At 46.4% G+C, this 25,905-nt stretch overlaps 1 protein-coding gene across 3 annotated transcripts in view; it reads right to left on the bottom strand.

Annotated features, from left to right (window-relative positions):
- Positions 1-25,682, bottom strand: part of XPNPEP1 (X-prolyl aminopeptidase 1) — a 31,977-nt gene extending 6,295 nt beyond the window's left edge. For 2 of the 3 annotated variants that reach the window (XR_005829623.1, XM_040606378.1), the window contains exons 1-15: positions 25,576-25,682; positions 24,341-24,436; positions 21,535-21,665; positions 15,225-15,288; positions 13,388-13,492; positions 12,997-13,089; positions 11,939-12,082; positions 11,466-11,561; positions 9,142-9,223; positions 7,978-8,188; positions 5,122-5,211; positions 3,754-3,804; positions 2,555-2,613; positions 1,787-1,864; positions 1,215-1,286 (exon numbers count right to left, since the gene is read on the bottom strand). Coding sequence is in view for 2 of the 3 variants with exons in the window: in XM_040606378.1 (XP_040462312.1) it covers positions 1,215-1,286; positions 1,787-1,864; positions 2,555-2,613; positions 3,754-3,804; positions 5,122-5,211; positions 7,978-8,188; positions 9,142-9,223; positions 11,466-11,561; positions 11,939-12,082; positions 12,997-13,089; positions 13,388-13,492; positions 15,225-15,288; positions 21,535-21,651 (1,262 nt within the window). In the remaining variant the exon portion in view is untranslated. The remainder of the gene's footprint in view (positions 1-1,214; positions 1,287-1,786; positions 1,865-2,554; positions 2,614-3,753; positions 3,805-5,121; positions 5,212-7,977; positions 8,189-9,141; positions 9,224-11,465; positions 11,562-11,938; positions 12,083-12,996; positions 13,090-13,387; positions 13,493-15,224; positions 15,289-21,534; positions 21,666-24,340; positions 24,437-25,575) is intronic. The other variant, XM_040606379.1, reaches the window with a different exon arrangement.
- Positions 25,683-25,905: the final 223 nt, after the last annotated feature.

The raw sequence follows: 25,905 nt of genomic DNA, 5'->3' as shown, positions 1-25,905 counted from the left end.
CAAGTTCTCTTTGAAACACTCACTCCAGTGACTATGCTTTTCCCCAGCACACACAGGCCATGGTCACAAAGAACTCATGGTTTAACTTCTCAGCAGGGACAAGTAGAACATCCCCGTCACAATGTTGTAGTAAGTGCCATTGACGTCCAGCTTACATTGTATTCAAAGGGCTGATTTTCATAGTGCCACTAAGGAAATTGTTAATTAGGCCATCGGGGTTGGGGGGGGGGATGGGGGCGGAGAGAGAGAAAAAAAAAATATCTCCTTGATCTCCTTGTAAATTCTTACCAAACAGTGTCTGTATGGTTCTCTTTCAAAGCTCTGACTGACTGACTGACGTAACAATAAGGCATAGCTCTAAAGACAAAGCTCATCTCAAAGAAGCAGGCAGGCCTGTCCTGCATCTTTCTGAACAAGCCGTTTCTCATCTATTTAGACTGGTTAAAAACATCACCTCTTTTATTTTCCATGGAGTCAAGAGTTCCACAGTAAACAGCTTCAGAGATAGAGGCCACTGAATAGCACTGTCAAAACAGCACTGAATGAGTCAACCGAGGTGATGCCTTTCCAAAACCACCTGAGACCCAAGTGGCCACTGGGATGAGAAATCTTGCCTCTCTGGAAAGGCAGAGAACACCACAGGGCAGTGCTGTCCTGCTCCATTGCCCACCTTGTTCTGACTTCAACATCAGTCAAATCTGCCCACAGAGCAGATGCTGGCAGGGTAGATGCCTCACTCAGCTGTGCAGGCTGCTGTGTAGGGAGCCCACAGCTAAACCAGGGCAGTGAGGCCTGCTCCCTGTTCCCTACAGCTCTAACACCAATGTGCCAGGTGAGCAGAGCTGCAACAGACAGGAGCGTGCACCACCAGCTACAGCACTGCTACCATCATGCTGGTAATGGGACCCAGACGGGAACCGTGCTTTTAGATCTCGTCCCCTACCCCAGACAAGGCTTGTCAGCAGCCCTCATCTGCTGTCCTGAGCCTAGGTCAGGCCTCCTGTCATGGATCAGTCACCCACTGACTGATGCGCTTGGCTATATTCAGAACCCCACAAATTCCCTCTAGAGGGGATACAGTGAGCAGGCTCTCTGTGAAATGGCACTGCACTCGAAACTAAACATTGCCATGCCTGTCCCAGCAGCTGTGAGTTGACCCTGCAGGTGGTCACTGGGAGAAAACGCAGAGGTTCAGCACCATTCATCCCACTCACTTGTACTGTGCTCCTGAGTCCAGCAGGTAGATCTCGTTCACAGACAGCGTTCTGTTGGTCTCAGGAACTGGCCTGTTTAGTTAAACACAAAAGGGTTTGTTCCACAGTTTTAAGGTCTCCAGCCCACGTCTGCAGTCCAGAAACCATCTTAAGTGCCAGCTTAGATTGTCAGCTCTGATTTCTTGTGGCAATGATGGAAATCCCACACATGCTGAGCCAAGTACCATACAGAGGAATATATCTGTCTACAGTAAATAGTGCTTCCAGCAAAACCCTCAACATCTGTTCCTGGATGTATTTCAGAACAGTTTGGACTTCATATTCACCCTTCACAGACTTCTGCCCCCAAAACAGCCCTTTTCTATGGCCCCTGAGCAGATCATCATCATAGTACGTGCATGCTGCCAGCAGGCAGAGATCTTTATTTAGTAAGTGCAGAAGCTCTGGTGGAATAAAGCAAGATGGCAATCAACAGCGACTACATCTCCCTGTTGTGACTCCACAAAGAAGCCAGACAGCTCGTTCCAACTATGTTTGCTGAAGGATGAAAGGAGAAGCTGCGTTTCTCTTACTTGTAGTGAATGATGGCTCCGTTTGGACCTGTGCTTGATATGGTAGCAAAACTCAATTCAACGAAGTCTTTCTGTTGGCTGAAAGAAAAGATTGTCACCGCTACAGCACAAGCAAGAGGAGTACACCAGGCACCGGTGGCACCTGGAGTGCCCCATCCTTAATTTCATATCACCTCAGCATTCCCCTTAGCCCTGAAAGCCACGTGGGCAAGTACACTCAGGTAGAAGAACTGAACAGATTGGAGCCCTGTCGTCCCAACCATGTGGAAACCTGCCTTCCATCTCTAGCCTTTCCTTACAAGCAAAAAATTCACCACAGACCACCCAGGGATGAGATGACCTGAACAATTTCTTCTTTGTTACTTATTTGCTCAAAGGCATTTTCAGAGGTCCTATTGACATACACATGGGAGTATCTCTCAATACAAATGCTGCTCACTCTCCCATCAGAAGAGGAGAAAATCTAACTCTTACATCAATTCCTCCATAGTAAGAAAGCAACTATCTCGTACTGAAGTGTCCTAACCTGCAGCACTTCTCATTGCTATCTCAAAAGGAAAGCAGGTATGATCCAGTGGGCTGGGACTTGTATCTCCCAAGAGACCCAATTCTTCCACAACTCTTTTTAAGTGTTCAATGAAATCCTGTAGTAATGGTTTGTCCTCAGGTAAAATATATGCATGTTCTAGACTTCTAAAGACTAAAACAAACAAAAAAAGGATAAAAAAGCCACCAAGAAAACACCCTCACAGAGGATTTACTTTTTACCTGCGAAACTCCTCTGCTTTGTCTGCAGCAATTATTTCTGTTACTGTTCCCTTTGGAACCTAGTGGGCAGAGATGTAGGTTGAATTAGTACACCAACAAGTAAAGAAAATGCTATACGCTTAAGCACTGGGCTTCGTCTGTGCATTATGAAACCCATTCTCGAAGTGGCGCCTTTCCAGGTTTTCTGTCCTCATTCCTCAGGAATGATAAACACAAACCTAGCAATACTTCGCAGCACATGCGAGAAGTGGGAAGCAGAGACGGTCAAAGCAGGACTGCTGAACCCTGACTAGGGAGCAGTTAGTGGTTACTGCAGTATTAACTTCACTGAGATATATACAAAGGTAACACCTCATAAGGCAGTATCTCTTCACAGACAGGTTACACTAAGCTTAATCAGTTCTCTCCAACAGCCCATAGTATTAGCAGAATTTTTATGCTTTTAAATCCGAAATTGAAGCAGTTGCAGGAAAAACAAAAGGATGTGAAATTTTACTTTCAGCATTTGATAAATTAAAACCTGTGAGACAACTTCCCCAGGACTGGACAGCACGCAAAGGGGAGCAAGAGTTACGTTTCATAATCCCTGAGGCAGACTTGTTGAGGTACTCAGACATGTAAAAAGGCACCTTCTGGAAGTCATCAAGCCATCTCCATAGGTAAAGTCAATAGACTCAGACAGGCAGTAGCACAGAAGGAGCACAGCTTATTAAGTTGCTGAGTAACAGTTAGCACTCTGCACCTTCACCGTGTACTTGTAATCCAGAGAAAACATGAGTAAATTGTCTTTATTGCATTTTCACTGGGCATGACTGCACCTCTCCATTCATAAACGCCAAATCTGTCCATACTGCCAGACAATACTGACTGATGAGAATAATTCTTTGTATCAAATTGGATATTATTTCATGATTTACAATACCAAACCAGCACAAGATAGTATTAAAACTATATTAAGCCTGTTCAGGTCATTTCTCATATGCTCTGGCTTTGGTCTGTGTAAAATGAATGAGAGTATGTTTTCAATTCATTCAGCTTTGGATGAAAGCATGATTGAAATCCCCCAAAAAACACAGGTAAAACCCCAACTGTTTCCCCACTTTTAGCAAAGGCACTATAAAGACTACCAAAAAGGTTATGCTAATGCAGAGTTTTACATGGCAATAAAATCTCCAAGTTAAAAAAAATTAATACACTACCTCTTTCTCCAGCCAGTTGAAGAGCTCACACAGGGCAACAGCATCTTTAATCTATGTTAAGATAAGCACAAGAAAAGGAAATTGAAAGAATAAAGATTTATCAAGCCACAGTATAAAGAGGTTTTGATGCAAAAAATTCAACCTGCAAGTTTCAGAAACACAAACTAACAGATTATTTAAGTGGTCTTTCCAAGTTCTGCACCCTGTAATTAACACAAGCGCTAGAAATGTATCTGGACAACTAAATAAACATTAATAAAGGTTTATTGCTGGGAAGTATCTTGCTGTGAAGAATTACCAAGTACTTAGCAAACACTGGCTTTACCTCACACAACTTTCAAGTCTCTCTTGCTTTAACACACAAGATCGTGTATTTCAGATCGTGGAAGGCAACCACACAACACATCTGGTGATGTGTCAGGGGAACATGCCCTTTGGGCACACAGGCACCACAGTCTGTCACAGCTCCTGGCTTCATTCTTGCCTGATAACCCCTGTTTTTCTTCCTTTTTTCTACACGTTTGCAGCATGCAGAGGCAAGAAGCAAGAGACAAGTGTACAAGAGCAAGGCATAATTTTGTCCTCAGGTGGCAAGTAATGAAGTGTCTCTGCTCAGTACAAGTATTTTTACTTCCCTTAAGTAACAGGAAAAGAAAAGCACTGAAAGTAGCAGTTCCCAAGAAGCTAGCAGAAAACATGGGACAAGTTCAGAACTGCCAGCCCTGTTTTAACTAGCATACTTCTTGTGTTGCAAAAATCGCTGCTTGAAAATTAACAGGAAATAAGCAAGACAAACTTCAGCCCCACCATGAACCTGTTTCACAGGCAGCTTCTTTGCTTGAAAATATGAAGCCTCCTGAGAAATCAGCATCATTTCCAGAGTGTCATGATGATGACACAAAACCAAAATGCTTTGAGAACACTGTCTGTTTCTGAACATCTTGGCCTGTGTTTTGCACCATGCGTCGAAGAATTTCTCTGTGTTCTTTAGGTTGTGTTTATTCAAGTGATAACAATTTGAAGGCTCCACTGAGAAAGACAACAGAACTGGCAAAGGGGAGAGAACATCCCTTTGAGGACCCATAATCTAAACAACACTTCTCAAGTCTGCACAGTCTTCCAACAGAGTATGGCTGGTAATACCCCACTACTACAAATGTTGCTCTTCATCCCGAGGGAATGCTAAACAAGCAAAAAACCTGCTTCAACAGCAGATGTCTGACAGATAACCATTTTTACCCTGCCATCCAAATTCTTACCTGCTTTTTAATCCAAAACACTAAAACTGAAAGGAGAATGTAATCTCTTTCCCTAAACATAAAGCAAACCTGTTGTCATGTGCAAGGAGGCTCTGAAGGCTTCACTTACATGTGCTCTTCTCATGCCTTCCGTTTCTGATGCATTCTTCACAGCTTTTGCAATGCAGATGGGGGTATATGGGGTGAGGTATCTGTAAGCCTGCAGCAGAAGGACAGGGATTACTTGTGGATTAGTCAGACTACATAATCCTAGAGGTTTAATATCTCAGCCTGGCCATAATTTGTACTTTGGCGGTCTCTCTCAACCTTCAGTGCTGTGAGACACTGGTTGCCAGTAGTCAGATAAAGTGTACTGGGGAATAAAGAGAAACAGTCCCTGACTGAAGAAAGAACAGCCACAGAGAAATCCAAGGAACTAAAGAGTTAACAGCTTGCCATGAAGCAGGGTGAAGATTTGGATGTCTTAAATACCATACATATCAATGTCTGAGCCATGGGTTTCATGTTGCTGATGTATACTATAGGCCAAGAGAAAGCCAGTAAGAAACACCAATCCCAGGGACTAAGGTGGAGTTTAGGCTGTGCAAAGAGACCTAAAAAGTCACCTTTATTTGTTACCCGTCACCCCCAAGCAGCAAGGAGCAAAAGGTACCCAGCCTGGGTACCAAGCACTGGAATTGAACCTGGCAGGCCCCTCAAGACTCTGACTTCTCCAGCACTGAGCATCATCACTTCTAACGATCAGCAGCTCTGACAAACACATTGAGGCCCCAAGAAACATGAAAGGCCTTTGCAAAGATGAGCTTTACATGCCACCCACTTTTGAAAGAAACTTACATCAGCAGTTCGAGCCAAAGCTTTCCTGTGCCTGGACAGGGCAGCCCTCCATTAAGAACTTACCTTACCACTGTGCACTTCCCCAAACATCAGCTGTCCTTAGATTAGCCGGTTCTGGGCATGTCTTCAGAAATACACCAACTACGGTGACTTGCCCAAGCCTTGCCACCCTTAGCATCAGAAGAAGGAACAAGAACAATGTCTTTTGCCCCACAGTTCTCTGCTCTACCCATTATATATCAGGAGATGGGATAAGCATCTACACAAGCACAGCCCAAGCAGCATGCTGTTTTCCTATTTTCAATGCACCGGCATACAATAAATACCACTCAAATTCATGGGAATGGCCTGGCAGACCCTCAGCAAAGACCAATTTCACACAAATCCTACCGGCTTACAGTTTTCAAACTCTTAAAAATAGCAAGACAATTATACTATACTATGCAGAAACTAAAGCACTGAAGAAGCCACAAGTCAGGAAAGTCCTTTTATCAAAGTCAGGACAAAACTTCTGAATAGTCAGATTCTTAGATTGGCTTGGCTTTTTGGAGTCTGGTAGGTTCTATTAATCTTCTGTGAAAAGCATATTTACATGCAGCTGTAGGCAGATCTACAAAGGGTTTGCAGATCTGTGTTAATAATGGACTGGATTTTCGCCAGCGTCAATATTTGGCTTTCATGGGGACGGACAGTAGATGGACTTCTAACACTGGGGTTCTTCAAAGCACCCCAGGCTAGTTGTTCAGCTGGTGTAAAGTGGTGTACAGCTGGAGAAAAAGGCCCAGCATGAGGAACTGGGAAACGTTTGGCTCTTTCAGTGACTAAGTGATTTTTAATCAAGACATTTCAGTCCTTCCTCTCCTGCTTTCTAATGCACAGTTCCTTGAGGCAGGGAAGACATAAAGCTGAGACCACTCTTAGAATTCCTGTGCACTGAAAAAGCCTTCAGGCCTCATGAGTTAGCTCTGTTGTCACAGGTATGGCTGTATCATACACACACCTGCAGCACAACCACGCAGCACATGAAACAGGCAGGAGATACCTGCTTGCCTGGTGGAGCAGAAACCTGGTGGTGTGTGAATGCAGACCTACAGCCAAACACTTTTTACCATTTAGTTCTTCCTTCAGCAGCTCCTTCAACTGAGCCCTGCGATTCTCAGGTAGAAAGCCCAGACTGTTTAGTAACCTAGCACAAGCACCGATTGTGTTCCGTGGGTCTTCCAAGGCAACATCTGGAAAATACTCACTGGTCCCTAACTCCCACCCATATTTACTCACAGTACGTGTTTGGTACTAAATAGCTTTGTAAACCGGATGGCATTCCAGGGAACGTGAACTCTGGCAAACAAGAGATGTACACAAGATGCATGGAAACCAGCTTATTTGCTCATAGTTGCTGGTGTGTCTTTCCCCGAGTATCTCCTTTCATGACTACTGGAATATTAAGTGGACTGCATGACTCCCAGACAGCGAAGTTCAAGGGTAAGATATAGCACATAAAGCTGTACAGAAATTATTCTGATGCTGCAACTGTCCCTCAGCAGACACACTCACTGCATGGGCAACCAGTGCCTGCAGGTTGTATGTGTCCTCGCAAGGTTCCCTGCTGCAACAGCTCTATCACCCTGTCCCTCCTGTCTTCGGTACTGGATGCCACATATTGCCTGATTTGCTTTAGTGGCTTGAAGATATAAGGGGAACCATCTTCGGACGCTCAGATCAAGCCAGATGCCCCCTCCCGAAAATCCTGCTCAACATCCCTGCTTCAGTTTCTGCAAGTTTCCAGCTCTCACTGCTGGTCCACATAAGGCTGATGCTCCATCCATGGACAGAATGACCCGAATTCACCCTGTTTCCTCCCCCTCTCCCCTCTCTCACTATACTGGTCTTATCTTAAGCTGACAATTCTTTGGATAAATCAGCTTAGCAAACTGGAAGGGCAGCTCCAGCGAGAGCAACCCCAGGATTAACAACCTCTCGATACCTCAGCATAGCTGGATCCCTTCTGCACAAGCTGCAGCCTGCACCATGCTTTGCAGAGGGGAAGCTGAGGCCAGCTGCCCTTACTAACACTGTTCCTGACCACGCTGAGCAGAGAGAAGTATTTTCCCTTGCATGGGCTACTAACCTTGGGAATAGCCTCAGTCAGAGCATAGCTGGCTTTGTCACTGAGCCACACTTTCTCCTTGGCTGAGAGGCCTGCACCAACAGCCTGTAGCTCCGACACGATAGATCCATAGGGCATCACCTGGATTTTAAACTCAGGCTCCAGGGTACAGTCGAGCTGTAAGTGCTCCCTCACAGCTGGGTCCATCATCCGGTCACCATCAATGAAGAGCCTGAGAAACAAATTGGACAGAACAGATAGGTGGGACCACATCTGATAGTGACTGGAGTAAAGAAGGGAAGGAGAAACCATTATGGTGACATTTCAGGGAGAAAGGAGTTAATTATGCACTATACTTTGGCCTATATTGTTTTAACCACTGCTCTTCACACAACTTAAATCCTGCTTTGAAATTTAGACATATCACCCTGCTAAGAGGAAAGGAGCTGATAACATTTTTGTTTGTATGACACATTCAAAATGGCTGCATCCCATCATTGCGCTTCATGCAGCAGAGAATAAAGAGAGGCAAATAGTGCCCATTCTCTAATTTTTAAGGGCAACATCTGGAAATTGAAAAGCTAGTGTTCCAAGTACCACATTGTTCTTGCTTTTACTGGATTGGAAAGTTCAGCTCCACCTTCACATACAACTGGTACTCACCCAGCCAGGTTTTACCTCAGATGCATATAGCTAGCAGATTCATCTCTTTTTCTTCTAAAGACTTATGCTTGCTGAGGCTTATTATATGGGGCAGTCACAGGAAAGAAGCCTTCTGTCATAAGCCAGCCCTGAAACTTTCCTACACAGTCCCTGCAGTTTTGAAGTGACTCATCAATGACATTAGAGAAAAGTTTTCCAATGTCCAGGCCAATGTTGGCTCTTACCCACACTTCACCCAGGGCTCCAAGGGCCCTCCACATTATTTCAGGGTGACAGAGGGCTCAGCCATCATACCCACAAGTCACCCAGCAAGACAGCAAAGGTGCTGAGGAGTGCAGCAGAGCTCTTCGCTGCCTCTGTAGCTCTGCTCAGGGGAGGAGAGTAATTAATGTTCAAACAAAGTGCTCAGAAAGGACATTAAAGTGCCCAAGTGTAGGTGTTTTGAAAAGACAAATGCTTTGCTAGAACAGCTCTCCCACAGAAAAATGTATCTTGGGGGACAGAAGAGGGGAATACAAGCACCTGATTGTGTTCATTCCTATGACGGCGTATGCAAAAAACACAGGATTGTACTCAACATCAGAACCTCGGAGGTTGAAAAGCCCTGGAAAATAAGAACGCCAAGAATCACAGTCCTGGTTCATCTTTTGTAACATTAGAGAAAGCCAAAAATAATCTCAGCAAAACACAGTCAAGCAATAAGTCGTCACGGGTACAGGCCGTGGGTCCAGCTCCCACCCAGCTGTCCCACGTCCTGCTGTTTTTCCCGCAATCCTAAGTTTTTGCCAGGAGATGGCACCAGAACTGCAGTTTAAACTCTCCCATCGGGCAAAGAAATGGGGTTTAATTTCTAAAGGAGGGCTGGCTTGGAAGAAACCAGACACAGGCAAAAAAAAAAAAAAAAAAAAAAAGACAAGGACACACGCTAAAAAAAAAAAAAAAAAAAGAAAGTAGTGTTTGCCCTTTCTTTTCTGTGTAATGCAGCAAAAGCTCACTTCTCAACAGCCAGGAGACAATGTTACAAGTTACCATTTCATTCCAATCCTTTTGATACTTGAAGGAAGAGGGAGACAGCCTAGCAAGACTAAAATACTCCAAAGAGGCTTCATTTAGGTGCCTCCAACGTCTCAGCCTGAGACTGCATAGTCCTAAGGTTTTTCACAAAGGTTTTATGCCACAAAATTTCAAAGTCAAGAGGGGAAGTAGATGTGCAGCATCTCCAAATCTCTGATTTTAGGGTCAAATAAAAACCCCAGGGTATCCAATTAGCTGAAATGAGTTACTCAAAGCAGTAAGGCCAGCCAGCAGGACAGCTGGGAAAAGAACCAACATGTCCTAAATCACAACCCAGCACTGTATTCATTGAACTGTGCAAATTCTGCCACAAAAGTAAAAATAGAGTTTGATTCTCCCCAGGGAAGGAGTAGGTCACTTGAAAGCAGGAAAGAGCCACAAAGAACTCTTTACTGCATGGGTACAAACTTCCTCTCTCAGCCAACTCCCAATGCAGTAAGGAGGCTACAGCCTCCTCTGAGGCTCTCTATATCCCTAGAAACTTGTCTGGAGTTTAATACAGTGAATTGAATTAGATAAAATTAAAGGCAACTTCTCCCCCTTTTGGGCAGGAAATCAACCAGGCACCCAGCAATAAGCTTCTCTCATGACCTCCTCTGGTCCGTCTTAAAACCCTTGATTCATAACCCAGCTTGGCTTTGCTGTAGACATTCCATCTGAAACCACCTCAGGGCACCAATTTATCATTAATTTAATTGGAGATGCACCTGAAAAGGTGAGACACACAATCTCTACTCACACAGGCCTCCCCAGGGAGGAGTCCTATTCACCACTCTCAGAAGTACTTCTTTCATGAAACAAGCTCTTTGCTCAGTGTCACAGATCCAGGAGAGCCTGCAGACCTCAGCAGGCTGGCTTCACCCAACCCAGCACCAGAGACATTGCACTGGCAGTGCTGGAGTTAGGAACACACCACCTTAATTTCTATCATTTCAGATCAGACACGGGACACAGGCATTAGCAGCACTCACACCCTGCCAGCATTATGCTCCCACTGCACCAGTCTATACACTGGTGATTTCTGCACAAAGGATATACAGCACTAATAACAACAGTCCCAGGGAAATCACTGCTGTTTCTGGCCATTCTCGCTTCCTACACACTGGGCTGGGAGCCAGGGCATGGAGACCTAGTCATCCTGGGGCCCCAAACACTGAGGGGACTCTCCAGTGGGACTCTGTGACCCTGGGTTGAAACGATCTGGAAATACAAGTTGAGCCCTGACTTACTTGTTTTAACCAAAGCATTTGCCAAACGCTGGAAAGGTAGAGACTGACTTAAAGGGTGATGACAATTAGGAAGACTACCTGAACGCCGTGCACCCCACCCTCGCCTTACCTATACCAAGCCACATGTTGCATTGCTTTGTTTATAGCCCAGACTTCAGAGCAAAAAAGTCTCCATCTTCCTATAGGGTATGGCAACATCAGGATATTTTACAGCTAGAAAATCTCACAGGTCTTTTTTTCCCCTTTCAAACTGCCTTAGGCTTTATATATAATCTTCCCTTCCCTTTGCCTGGGCTGTTTTTCAAAGGTGGTGATTTGCTGTGTTTCCTGGGCCAAGAAAGTACTCGGGAACTGCACTGGTGTATTAAGGCACTAGGTAGAAATACAGGGTCACTGCGACCCATTACCACCACTGCACTTGATACAAGTGACCTCTAACGAACACATTAGCTGTCGTAAGTGCCTCTCACCCTGGCAAGGTTCCTCCTTTCCAAGGACATTTATTTTGTAGGAAGAACTGAGAAAGGCAATGTGAAGACTTACATGCTACTTCATCCAAGGCTGTTACCACAAACCACAGGACTTTCCTCTCAGCCATTTTTGAACGAAGGGCTACAATTTTGTCTCTCCAGCTGATCCCTGCAAAACACAGTATGAAAAGCTACAGTCACCATCCATACTGGGGATGATGTAAGCACAAACCAATGCACTGGGTTTTGGAGGTACCCAAAACATACTGTGCTTGTGCTCCTCATTTCTTTCTAGTAACCGATAAGAACTCTCAAATGAGCTGCCCTCCACACATCCATAGATTTATTTTGAAATTATCTAGTAAATGGCTATTTGAAGTTTTGAGGACAATGGGGTCATTAGCTGAGGTCCGATCACCTTCATGACCTATTCATAGTGGATCATATTGCGCTGCAGTAGTGTTTTTCTCACTACTTTGTAAGAGGAAAGCAAAGGGGACAGGGCAGTAGAAACAGTTCCTGTCTACTGAGAGTTAAGCTTCTTACCTGTATAACTTAGGTCCAGCGTGATGAGAGGCTTGCAGGGTCGCTGAGGACAATCTGTCCAGATTGTATCGATCAGGTTTTCTTTGACGGGCACAAGGTCGTGACCAGCACTCCTCAAGGCTTTGGACATCCTCTTCCACTGATCTACCAAAGAGAAAAAAAAAAAAATTAAGAGTGACGGCTTTGAAGAACACACACTGGTTCAACAACAGCCCCATTCACAGGGGGCATACTCCAGAATCTGAGTCTCCTTCTTTCCATCCAGCCTCTCCTTCCCATTCATTAAAAACAAAGCAAAAGCTATTACAATTACAGTTCCACAAACACAGCTGCTACAGCCAGTAGCACATACAGAACCTTGCAGACCTGGAGCCTCATGCTTGAGCTGAACAAGTGCTCCAGCTGGGAGACAGAAGTTACTGGAAGAAGCCACCCCAGAGGCTGCTGTAAGGGTGTCTTCTACCCCAGTGCAGAACCACACTAGACCTAAGCTAGACAAGATAAGAGATGGGCTTCCACATAGCCACAAGACTGATCCTTAGCCCATGTGAATCAAGCAAATATCTCCCCTTGACTCCAGTGACCTGTGGATTGGGCTCCGTGTTCTGAAGCATGACTAGATGGATATTCATTCGTCTGATATGAATGGTACCACTCCAGGAATGTGCTTTCTGCAGGGAAAGCTGCAGAGATGCCAAAACCACCAAGCAGGAGTATCAGCGTCGGTTTTGCCTGGGTGTTCTGGCTTACAAGCTGGCCAAGGCATTCAGCAACTTTGTACTGAAGTGCCCATGACGAGCCACAGCACAGGCAAAAGGAAGTTCGGGAGTCTGCTTTTCAACTAAGGTCACTGCAAGCCCAGAGAGTAGTTCTTGTGTTTTGGAGCCAATGCACTGATGTCGAGCTCTCATAATACATGCCTCAAACCAAAATCCAACCTGTTTTGCCTAACAGTTTAAACCAGTTGAAACATCGTTAGCTACATCATACAACAGCTTAGCCAGAGAAGCAAGGAAGCAAAATCTAGTTGCCCAACCCAGAGATAAAGTAAAACCAACCTGCCGGAATAATGAAAGGGTCCACTCCCACCTTTGAGCCTTCTGGGAGGACACTCACTAGCCAGTCCTCCTGAGTTGGTGTATCTTTCAGACCTTCAGGGATTTAAGAAAAAAAAAGAAAAAAAGAGGTTCAAAGAAGTAGTCATACTGAAGCATTCCCACACTACTCAAAAAGTCCAAGCTAATGCATCAGATACACCTACTAATGAATGTCTAGACCCATGGGTAAGAAGAGTCACAGGACACTAAAGCAGGAGCAGCAGTGTACCCAAGATATCCCTAAGCCCCTGCTTGATAGGGTATCTCTACAGCACAAGTTGTAACATGTGCAAAGTGACCAAATAGCCTGTGATTGTTTATCAGTGGAGCAGTATCCCAGCCTGCTGCGTACCCATTTTCATGAGTGTCCAGTTGTTATCCATTTGATGTGCAGCTTGCAGGAAGTAGCGTCCATCGGTCCACATGGCTGCATGCTGTTCAGTTACTATGGCAGTACCTAGACAGGAAGGCAGAAAGATGGAGTCATTTAGAGGTGGGCAGTCACCATGCAGAGCCACAGTCAGCAGGGCGAGTGTTTAAAATGTACCCCAACACCCCAAAAGGCAGCTCTGCTCACTGTTCAAAAGCTAGTCCAGTTTCAGTGGAGATATTCACTGTTCACCCTGCACTATGACCTTCCAAATCCTATCAGAGACAGTATGCACAAGGATGCAGCTTAACAAATCACCTCAGATAAATTCAGCTTAAGCATATCTCAGCCAGTCAGTGGAACTGGGTAAATGGGACCTTCCAGACTTTCTGTAACAGAGACTGTGGTCTCCACTTGGCTGTTGTCACAGTAACACATACTGGACATCCCTGGAACTCCTTCCCATCTTCTCATGGGGAGGAAGCCTGGGCTCTGGCCATCCACATGGAACAGCTGTTACTAGGCTAGCAGACATGGGTATCACTCCCAGCTGTCAGCTGCACCCCCTTCCCAAATGTTACAGCTCTAGCAGAGATGGCTGACAGGAAATACAAATATAAACTTCTGCTGGTTTCAGTGCCTGTCCCATTCCACTGACTCCAGATGGAGGGGTGCAGGCAAACAGCTAAGGGACAGTGACATCTCAGCAAGGCACTCTAGCTGCCTTGCCCCTAGCGATTCAGAAAAAAAACCCACAAAAACACCACAGCACAAACAGAAACTGAATCCAAGTCTTTTGAGTCTCTGCATCTTGACCATACTCTCTGGTGACAGAGCCCACATTAGCAGAGTTTCAAATATGAATTCACTGTTTTCTACCAAACTCCCCAACACAAACTTCATTTTAAACTGCTTCAGCCTGAAAAGATGAAGCAAGTAACACAAGATAAGCCCCTGTGTGAAGCCTCACTGATATGCTGAGCACTAGGCTGGGAACACAGACCTTCCAAGTACATAACAAGGGCTCAAAATAGAGAGGAAGGTTACGAAGAGGCCATGCAGAAGGCGTGAAATTAATACAGGATTCATGTTATCCATTAACAGCAGCCCACAGCCCTGGCTTTATCACCTTCCACAGGAGGTCCCAGAGTAGTTCACAGGAACTGATGAATGGACCCTCCAAACACATAGGTAGCAGTATTTATTAAACTGATTTACAGTTGAGGCAGGAGGGGGAAGACCTCAGTAGACACTAAAGTGAGTTTCCAACAATCACACAACAGAGTAAGTTGCAGAGCTTAGGGTACAGTTAAGTTAAAAACTAGATCTCTTGAAACACAGACCTACCCTACAGCCAAGAAAACATCCTGTCTCGGCAAGATAAGCAAACTTTTCCGCAGCGTTCAGTTTCCAAATGCAGTGTTACTGGCCTTGGCTCTGTTTAAACAGAAAGGCTAGCTAAAGTCCATTTACTATTCATCCTGCCCAAATGGGCAATGCAAAATTCTATTCGTACTGGCTGCACATCAAAAGAAATGACTGTAGGTTACAAGCACTACATTGAAGAGTTAATAGGATTTTACTTTATGAGAGGTTCATGCAGGGGTCAAACATTTTCTGGAAACTTGTTATTGCACTGATATTACATAATTCCAGTGGGTAGCCAAGACATAATTCTGCAGATGCTGAAATGAGAAGAAAACAGTCCAAACAAGCTGGATAGGTCTCCTTTTCCATACCGCCTCTATGCCATGAATGAGACTATTTCTTTACAGGGGAATTATGCATGTTAGCAAAAACCCAAGTTCTGGAAAGGTACCTGCAGAGCCATCAAATCCAGAGATGAACGCCCGTCTGCAATCACAGGGTGCAATGTACTCGCTCTAGAAAACAAAAGAGGCAGCAATTATTTATAGCAGCAGGGGAGGGGGGGGGGAAATCAGCTGATGAAAAATATTTTGATAAGCTTTTTCTCCTAAAGGACACCACAGAGAGAATGAAAGGAGTTAAAAATTCTGGGCTCTACTCCACTGGAACATTTAATCATCTGTGATTATATTGTATTTACGTCCAACTGGGTCTTTTTTTTTTTTTTTTTTTTTTTTAAGCTGCAGCACTTTTCTCCCACAAACATCTGTAAACACTGAAGTATTCTGCAGATGTTTATTTCACACTCAACTTCCCCTTCGGGCAACAAACAAATGCTGCCTTTGAAGCTGCAACGTGAAAGGAAGAGAAACCAGAAGCACCCCTTGATCTTGGGGACCAGAGTAATCAGCACATAAAATCTGTAAAATTCACTATCTCCAGTGAAGTCCCCTCACTGACATTTAAGGTTTTGGCTGGGATAGTTAATTTTCTTCATAGTAGCTGGTATGGGGCTATGTTTTGGATTTGTGCTGAAAACAGTGTTGATAATACAGAGACCTTTTCATTATTGCTGAGCAGGGCTTGCACAGAGCCAAGGCATTTTCTACTCCTCACACCACCCCACCAGCGAGTAGGCTGGGGAAGCACAAGAAGCTGGGAGGGGACACAGCTGGGACCACTGACCCCAACTGACCAAAGGGGTCATGATGTCATGCTTAGCATATAAAGCTGGGAGAAGAAAGAGGAAGTGGGGGGGATGTTCGGCGTGATGGCATTGGTCTTCCCAAATAACTGTTACGCATGACAAAGCCCTGCTTTCCTGGAAACAACAGAAACACCAGCCTGCCAATGGGAAGTGATGAATTAATTCCTTTGCTTTTGCTTTACCTATTAAACTGTCTTTATCCAAACCCACAAGCTTTCCCACTTTTACCCTTCCGATTCTCTCTCCCATCCCACTGTGAGGGGAGGCAGTAAGCAGCTGCATGGTGCAAGTTGCTAGCTGGTGTTAACCTGCAACAAACAACTTTGTTTTCCACATCAATGACATTGAAAGAAAATCATCAAGATAATAAAACTGTAAAAACTTTATGACCTTCCATAATTAGATGCTGATCCTCTCACTTCTTCCTTGCCTACTGAAAACCCAACTACACCAGCAACCACCAGATCATGGTTTGGTGGGTAAACAGGAATCAAAGACTACTAGTCCATCCTCATCTCAGACCCATCACAGCCTGTTTGTTGACACGTCTGTTGGCAGCATTAAAGAAGAGCCTGACAATGCACAGATACCTAACATCCACAGGAGCTGCCAAAATTAAAAGAACAACTGTACCTTGAAGTGGCCCACACACCATTTTTATGGGATTCCATTCTGGCAAGTTCAGAGGTCAGAATTGCTGAGCAGACCTGTTAATTAACTAGCATAACTCAGCAAATCAGCTTAATCCAGGCTGACAGTGCCAATGTTTGAGCTGCAAAACCCCTGGATTTGTACCTTACAAATGGTCTGAAACCAAACTCTGTTACTCTGCCCACAAAGTTCCTCTGTACCCAGCTGTGTTGCGGCAAAAGAAACATTTTAGGGACTCAGCTGAGAAGTCACAGCCCAGTTTTCAGGTGGGTTTAGTTCCTACTGCCATAGATACTGCATTTCCCTGTCTCTGGCCAGGGCTATGTTCAAATCACCTGATTGTGAGAAAATACTCCCTTCAGATATGGTACTCTTCACTGTTCTAAAGGCAGCAGAGGGTTCAAAGCACAGGAGTGTATGAGAAGCACAATCGCAGCACCTGGGACCAACTGTGACTGCTCTCAGTCACCCCATGATCACCCCTCCGGAACAGCTACATCTCTCCCCTCCTTGGAGATGCCCTAGGCAGCAGCTACCAACCATTCACCACACTTGAATCTAAGCCTTGGGACAGAAAAACCCACAGACCAAAAGAGGATCTGGCTGAGTAGTTTTTGCTTTTGTTTGCCACTGAAGATTCCTGGGATATGGTCCCAAGAAATCTTCTATTTTATCCAACCACTAAGGAAAGTTGGCAGAAATGGGGTGGGTATTGAGACCACGGGTGCCCTCATCTCTGAGCCAGTCCAGTTCCCTGTGTCTCTTCCTGTCCAGCCCCAAAGGGCTGTGACACATGCTCAACAACTGTGGGGAGGAGAAGCGTCAGGATACCCACCTTGGGAAGGGATGACTGCCCTCTGCATACCTCTAGCTGATGGGGTGGATCCACATCAGCCCACCACAGCACCACTATCACCACCAATCCCATTCAAATAATGACACAGGCATCAGCAGATAGAGGACAAAGTCATTCAAGCAGCAGAATCAAGCGCCCATTCCCCTGGCTGCCTGTCTCAGCAGTAAGACAGAACGTGAAGGCAGAGTGATGCTGGACCTGAGGAATATTCCCCATTTCAGCATCTCCTAATTCAGCCTCTTGACTGCTACAGCTCCCCCCCTCCTACACTTCTCAGCTCAAAGCTGGGATACCATCTCCCAGGGTCCAACGCCTAAAGGGGATGCTGGAAATTTCCCACTGTGGATCGTATCACTAAGAACATCTCAAATCAGACCAGCAATTTCTCTTCCCTTTCTCTTGACCAATGCAGCAGAGGCTACAGGCTAGTCTGCTTGTGCAAACAAGCAAACTCACATTCACGGGAAGGGTTAACACTGAGCTAGCTGCATTAACAGCATAGAACAATGAAATAGATTAAAACAATTTTTAATCTAAAAGAAAGAAAAAAAAAAAGTCTGTTAGTCTAGGTCAGCTTTTACTAGATCTAAAACTATCAAAGACCTTGACTACATGGGAAATACCTCATGCTGTCCCATTCACAGGCAAATCCAGGGAATGTTTTAAGAGTTTACAATGAGGCAGATGGGCTTTAGAAGGGAGTATGAGGGATCTGGAAAGGAAGATGGTTCATTCATCTGTCAGTCTGAATTCTTGCACGCCCACCTGTTCTGTTCCATGCAGCAACCCCCACTGTGCAAAGATAGGTCCATGTTTTGCACAAGCTAAAATTACAAGGGGAACACCTGCACACGCCACACAAAGTACAGGCCGCAGCACAGTCAGAGCAAGGTATTACCCTGAGGCTTGTCTAGAAGCTCCAGTGACCTTCACCCTGGCTCTCCTCAGGCCTTTCAAGTCTGCTTTCCACCACACCTGTCAGTCCTTGACATGCAGACAAAACTGGGGGCTGCATCACAGAAACCCTCAGCTAAGCCAGGAGGAACCACAAAAAAGAAAAAAAAAAAAAAAAGTGGTGCTTATCACCAGAACCTGCACAGTTGGGCCACTAACACGTAAAAGCTTATTCTATCCTAAGGTTAACCAAGATCAGCAAGGAAAAGTACAGCTTGCTGCCTTTAGAGCTATGACACTGATGCCTTACAGAACAAACACTGCTGTGTACTTGGAGGGAGGTCGGTATTCACTGCCAAGAACCTAACTGCATTGGTAAGAACTGGAACAGGTCAGTGCAACCTGTGCACAAATAGTCTCTTGCTTTATAACTCTGCTGATTCCTCGGCTCAGAACAAGTGTGTGTCAGAGGAGCCAGCTCTGAGCAGAAGACAGCATCTTTGCCAATTCAAACATGGGGCCCTGAGCTGGGCAGGTGCTTCCTTGATACAGAAGACGAGCCAGATCTGACCAAATTTGTTTTCACCAAGTCAAGGCCCTGGGGGTAGAAGCCAGCCCCAGTTAAGCTGTGACTGGCTCCAAACCCAAGCCCTAATCCAAACATCATTCCCTCCCATTAAGAAGAAAGCTCCTCCAATCTCTGAATATTCCCATATGGGCAAACTTCAAATTCAATGTAAACCGGGTGACTCAACACAAAAATGAATCCCGTGTTTACCACTGCAACACCCCAAAAGGTCAGACAGGTATTTTTAACCAAACCACAAAGGATTTAGGTGCTTCATTTCCAAAAGCATGGCATTTCACCCTTTCATGATCCTTTGACACCTCCAGCCACAAGATCCACCCAGCGCTCATGTAAGGAAGCAGGGCTCTTTGTACGGACTTCAGCCTACTTTTGGCTGGTTACTCCCCTCCTTTCTCACCAGCCTTTGGACCACCCATGTCCCCAAGCAAACAGTCCATTTCTTCTGACTTCTTATCACCAGCATCAAAAGTTTCAAAAATCAAAGCAGCCAACATTCAGGGCTGGCTACAAGAGCCACAAGTCCAAGGTAACAGGAGCCTTGGTTAAGCCAGAGTCAGAGCCAGCTGTGTTTGAGAAGCTCTGCAAGTCTTTCAGCTCTTTACACAACTAAGCATAGAAAGCAAAGGATACAACTGGTGGCAAGCCTCCTGGCAGTATTACAACCTAAGCCTTCTAGCCTTGGCTGGAAAACCAATATGAAAAGCATCACAGAGCTCAGAGCTCAAACCCCAAACATCCACAGTGTTACAAAGAGAAATTAGTCAGCAAGTTGCAGCATCAGAGTGTATCAGCATCGGACCAATCCAGGGGTTCCTTTGCAACCAAGAAGGGAATAAAGTTTCCCCCAATCTAAACCCTTTGTCAGCACCACAGGAGGGAAAGCCCTTTTTGTTGACAAGTTCTCTGATGTGGATCCCAGGACAGCCTCAGGAACAGCTGAGAGAGGAAAGGACAGCAATAAGTAGCTTGGGTTGTGGGGAGGAAATGGCTCAAGCCACCAGAAGCTTGGCTATCATTAAACCGCAGTCTTCTGAGTCATGGAGGGAGCTGCCTAAGAGCAAAATCTGACTGCCGGGCTGTAAAGTTCTTTATTTGCGTGCAATAAACAAATGCTTTCCTGGAAGATGGGGAAGCTGCAAACCTCAGCTCGTGACAGTTTACCTGGAATCAGTAGGCCTGCTCCGGGATCAACAGGTTCCCACCAATGCTTAAAATGGCACCAATTCCCAAACCTCACAGACAAAATCCTGCACTAGCTAGTCAAGAGGCGCCAGAATCATCAGCTTTTAGTAATTGTTTCCATTCAGATAGATTCGCTCTGCAGAGAAACCTGACCAACTTGCCCGGCAGGAAATAGCAACATGGGGTTCTCTGCTTAACTGCATTCTGTCAAGGAAAAGAAAGCAACAGAAAAACCCAGAAGTCCTGAGGGTCACATTCTTCAACTCACATGACAGCACTTAACGTCTAGTGAAATGAAACCAGAGTTATATATGGACAGAGGCAGCTTGAGGCAGGAATGCAGCAGACAATAGCAGCTGCAGAAAACTGCCTTCCCTCTACCTGCCCAAGTTTGGATCTCCCTAAGAGGAAACATGATGCTGCACATATGGTCCCAAGGCGCAGGCAAGTCTGGACCCAGCTCACCCCAGTGCAAAGTCAAGGGCAAAGGTCCTGATTCAGTTTTATTTTGCTCTCGTGCACCCTGGGGTAAAAGGGAGCTTTGGGTGTGAGCCAGGAAAGCTTCAGGTCTTTTGTTTCCTGAAAATGGCTGAGGAGGGAAAAACCCTTGGAAGTTCTTGGGTCTCCTAACAGCAGAGTGAAACTAGCATATGAGCAGGTGGGGAAGGTAAAAGGCAGTTCAGCAATTTAAAATTTATGTTACGGACTACAGAAATCTTAACAGTGGAAAACTGCACACAACACAGTTACCGCCATGGGTTACCACCCTGGGCCCAGACTTCCCTCCTGTCTTTAGTGCACAAGACAAGCTGATGCAGAGCAGCATCAAAAGAGAAGTGTCATTGCAACACATCACCTCACTGCTCTCCAAAGGCCCCTCCCTCTGCATGGAATCTGAAGGGCTTTAGCATAAGACAGCAATTCCAGCAAGAACTGGATGTAGCAAAGGGAAAGCTCTGCAACCAGTCCTTCGCCACCTCGCTTAAGAGTTATGCGTTGATCAGGAGGTGCTAATGGGGAAACTAAAGCCCAGATAATGCCCCTTCCTCCCCTAGTAAATCTTTTCTTCCCAACAGCCAGGATAGGGACAGCAAGTGCTCTGGCAAGCTCCCTTTTTTACAGCGTGAGCTCCCTGGAGACAATCTGATGAGAAGCTGCTGGTGGAACATCCATGCTGATTTGTTACAAGAACATAAAAACTCCAGTCTCCTGAACAGACTCCAGAAACTTTTTTCCAACATGATGCTTCTCAGGTTACCCAAGCTTTTATGCTAGAACCATTAAAGCAAGTGAATGAAGGATGATTTTAGTTATCCCTGGCTTTTATTTCTTGTAGGGAAGGAAAGTACAATCATTCTTATAATCCATCCATCCATCCATACCTGGTGAGCATCTCCAGAGGGCACTATGTAGGCTTGCACAGGCTCCTGGACATACTTGGGACTCTTCATCACCTGCCGCAGTTGCTTCAACAGCTCTGTTGTAATTTTTGGACTCATCTTCCTACCTGCAACTGAAATAAAGTACAAAACTTCAGAGCTTCTCCAGCCATCCCAGGCCACTCACACGCACAGGCTGGAGGCCATCACCACTGAAAACTCCCCTTGAGGACAAGTGTGCCAACATCATCCCTCCCAGCCAAGAATTTCTCCTGTCCTATCACTTCACTTATGTTCCTTGAGAACGAGGGATCAGGTTGAGGCCACAGAGACAAAGCTGGTCCATGCCGTAAAGGACCTTTCCCATCTCATCAAGCACTGACACGCCCAGTAATAATGACACGCAAGCTTAACATGTGCCAACCCTCCTTGCATGTGGGCAGCACCAAGAAACAGAGCACCTCAGACATGCCTTATGACAGCCAGGAAAGGTCTCGGCATGTCACACCGATGGTCCCAAATACCCACAGATCAGAAGTAGCCCCACCCATCACATGCATAAAGAACAGCTTCCAGTCTTTTCACTCTGGGGGCAGAGATGCTGTGGCTTATACGCCACAGCAAGCCACGCACATCAAGACTCGGAAACGGACAAGTTAAGGTGGCGATTTTTAGAAGTTTCACTATAGCCCAGGTTTTCATAGTGGATTGGTGACCAGATTAACTCAGGGCAAAGAAATTACTCCCAAGGACATACACAGGGATGTGTTCAGTGGCCATATTTACCTCTGGGCTGCACATTAGTTCACCTAGCAGGAAGAATAGCCCATTGAGCTCTCACAAGTGACTGCCAGGGGACAACTAGGGATGCTTAAGGGAACCTTCTCTGAAGACCTTTGGCAAATGCTCTGCAGGTCTCAGCTGGTGTCAGACAGGCAGGGATGGGGCACAGGCTAAATGAAGACAGCAGATCAGAGGGCAAAACAAGGGCACAGGCCAACTATCCTCCCTTGCAGTGGTTTTGCAACAGATGTATCTTTAGCATTGCAGTGAATATCAGCCTCTCAATTTACTACCCAGAAACCATCAATAGCTGGGTCCCGCTGGGAGCACCGTGCACAGTGATGCATCAGGCCATGCTGCTGTGCTGGCGCGAATGAAGGCTGCAGTGGAAGGCACGAGCTGATTGCAGAGGATATTCAAGGTGTGGGGGAGGCCTGGCCTGAAAGCCTATGGAAACCAAGTAACCTGAACTTCAGAAGAGGTTCTCTCCGTCTTTTCTTCACTCACATCTCCAAAGGGTGCCCAAAGTGGGATATTCCCCTTCCCATTTCTCTATCCATTCCTTTCAAATTTTTAAGAACATGCTGGGATCCTACAACTTTAATGCTGTCGCTTTCCAGGGCAAGATTGGTAGGCTCTGTGCTGCCTGAACACCAGCTATGCAGTATGTTGTTCCGACCAGTGCACTCCACAGCTCACTTCACAGCCATGTCTACAAACAGATCATAGGTGGGAGAAGCAAATAGTATGAAACTCAAACATTTTTTGCTTATCGAAGCACTTACTCTATTTATACCTCTATAACTACCCAGAAGCCCAAGAGACATTACAGTCTTATGCCAAAACACAATAAGGCAGAGTCCCTGCCCTGTGATGTTTGCCATCTACACAAGGCGGCAGAAAATCTGCCTCCATTTCACAAGCCACAGGAAGACATGATTTGACCAAGGTCACACAGCAGCGTTGTGACCAAGCCAGGAACTGAACCAAGGTCTGGTGCATCCAGGTGTAAAAATCTGAAACCAAGACCACCATTCACACATCTCATCCCACGAAGTTTAGAGCACACCAGGCTTGTTGTGACTGACTGTCTGCCCACAGGTGCACTATGTTTTACAACCCAGACCACAAGAAGCAAATCAAGCTCAAAAGGCACCATACACTAAATCCTCAAACTGGTATCTTGACTCCAGTGCCTTTTCTGGGATTAGATTACACCTCAGATTTATTTCCAGGACAAATTCATAGGCTACACTGAACTTTATTATACTGTGATTGTTTTTGTCTGTCCGTTGTAACAAGTTGCTGTAACACTCTATAATACTGCTGCTGATTTATGTTCAGACAGAGGAAAAACAGAAAGGAGAGAGAGCAACAACACAGCAACTGGCCAGCAGAAAAAAATCCCTTTCTACAAACTCATAAGGACACAGCTTCCTTTCTCGACCTGCACTTTGTCTCCAGAAGCCTGAAAGTCTCATTTAAATAGGCAAGGAATGACAAGGCTTTGCCTTGTAATAAAGCTTCTTGCTGACAAGCTACAGTTTTCTTAGCAAGCAAGAGATTCTCTCAAGGCTAAAAAAAAATAATAATAATAATAATTCATTTAATTTATAAGTACTCTCACTGTTGAAAGATTTGCTTGCAAATATTAAAAATGCAACAAAGCTAGATTAGCAACAAAAGCCATGTTAAGAAGAACATCCAACTTAGACAACCCCTACAATATAAGAAATCACTTTAAAAAAAAAACCCTTCACAAACCTTCCAATAAAATTGTCTTCAATTTCCAGAGAAAGAGAAGCTATTTTCTCCCATATCTTTGGTAGTCATTTACTCTGGTCCCCCACAGGTGACCTTTCCTTTCTTGGCCGTAACTATAAGCCTCTACCAAGTTAAAACATCTTCTCTATCATTATTTAATCACTCCAAACACAGCTCAAATGAAGATAGTGGATTTAGCAGTGCAAGACACAGTCCCCTTCTCTGACCTAACTTTTTCAAAGGTATCAGACTGCCATGTTACCTGCCTCTGTAGCTCCCCACGTCTGGACGCTTCTTGCCTCTGCTCATGCACAATACCATTCAGCTCTTTGCTTGGCCTTCATAAGCTCCACTGTGCCTGAGAAAGCAAAGGGCAAAACTGAAACAGCTAACAAACTTTGCCCCCCCCATAAAACATTCTTATTCCCCAGCAAAGACCTGAGAATGCACTAATACTATGTTCCACTGGCAAGATTAGAGATGCACTGAGGGTGAACCGTGGGGGAACAAGGAACATCAAGGGCCAGGCACTTGCTTGTCAAGACTTACGATTAAATCTTGCAAGCATGTGCTGTTTTATGCCAATTTGGTTTTGCAATCCTTCCGTCAGAGGGCACTCCCCATTTTACACATGGGGAAACTAAGGCAGAGAAGCAGCAACTTGCAAAGTATCAATACAGCATGATGGCAGTCAGAGGTGGATCCCAAAATCTGGCATTGTCTAGAATTACATTACCTACACCTCACCCAAACTGCAGGGAGTCAGTTCTCCAAGAGCCCAGGCCAGATTCTACCCGGACAGCATCTCCATCAGACATGCAGGGTAAAAGGATGACCACAAAAATGTTGCCGGGGAGCCAGACAACTCCTCCTGCCTCCTTCATGCACACAGCGCGATAGGCTGCTGCAGCCCCAGGCCAGCAACGGTCGGGGACAGCAGGCCTGCGGCCTCGGGGGCACGGCAGGGCCGCGGCGGGGAGGCAGGCAAGGCCAGCCCGTCAGGCTGCATCGGGGTTGCCTGTGGCTGCTGTGTTAGACCATCCTGAGGGTTTACGTCCTGTTTGCTTCAGACAGGCTCGTCCTCCTGTTAATTGCCTTTTCGTTTTCTCTTTTATGAATAAACTTGTTCAAAACAAGCACGTAAGCTCGCATTATCAGGAACCAGCAGCACCACCTCAAAACCAGGCCTCTCTGGCCAGGGCTGGCCACAGGCAGGGCAGCCCAAGCACTCCCGTACCGAGGCACAGACCCCACGACTCGCGCCCCTGGCACCCACCGACACTCCAAACCCACCGGCAGCCCACCCGGGCCGCACCCGGGCCTCCCCCAGCCCCACGCAGGGCTGACAGGGCCGCTCGGGCGCGGACACCCCGACGGGGCCCGGCTGCCGGGGAGGCCTGGTGCGGGTCCCCGCAGCCGAGCTACCGCGCACACCGAGCGCTCCCCGCCGCTGCCGCCGGACACCCCCGGGCCTGCCCCCGCCCCGCCGCTCCTCACCTGCCGCCGGCCCGCCCGCCGCCCGCCGCCGCGACGTCAGCGCCCACGTCGGCCGCCGCGCCCACCCGCCGCTGACGTCACGGCGGACGTCACGGGGGAGCCGGCGGTGTGAGGCGGGAGGCGGAGCAGGGGGAGAGCCGGGGCCGGGACCGTCCGCCGCGCACTAGCCTCCGCCGTCCTCTGAGCCCGGCGGCCTGGTGCGGTCCCCGCTGGGGGAGCCCGAGAGGGGGGGGCCCGTCCTGCGGGGGAGGCGGGCCGGGAAGCCGGTGCGAAACCCGGGTCAGGCCGAGCGCGTTGCAGCCGGCTGCCCGTGCCTCCCTCGAAAAAACG

Source organism: Falco naumanni, chromosome 9 (genome assembly GCF_017639655.2).
Source record: "Falco naumanni isolate bFalNau1 chromosome 9, bFalNau1.pat, whole genome shotgun sequence".
In the NCBI taxonomy this organism is placed as follows: Eukaryota; Metazoa; Chordata; class Aves; order Falconiformes; family Falconidae; genus Falco; species Falco naumanni.
This window is presented reverse-complemented; position numbering and strand designations above follow the sequence as displayed.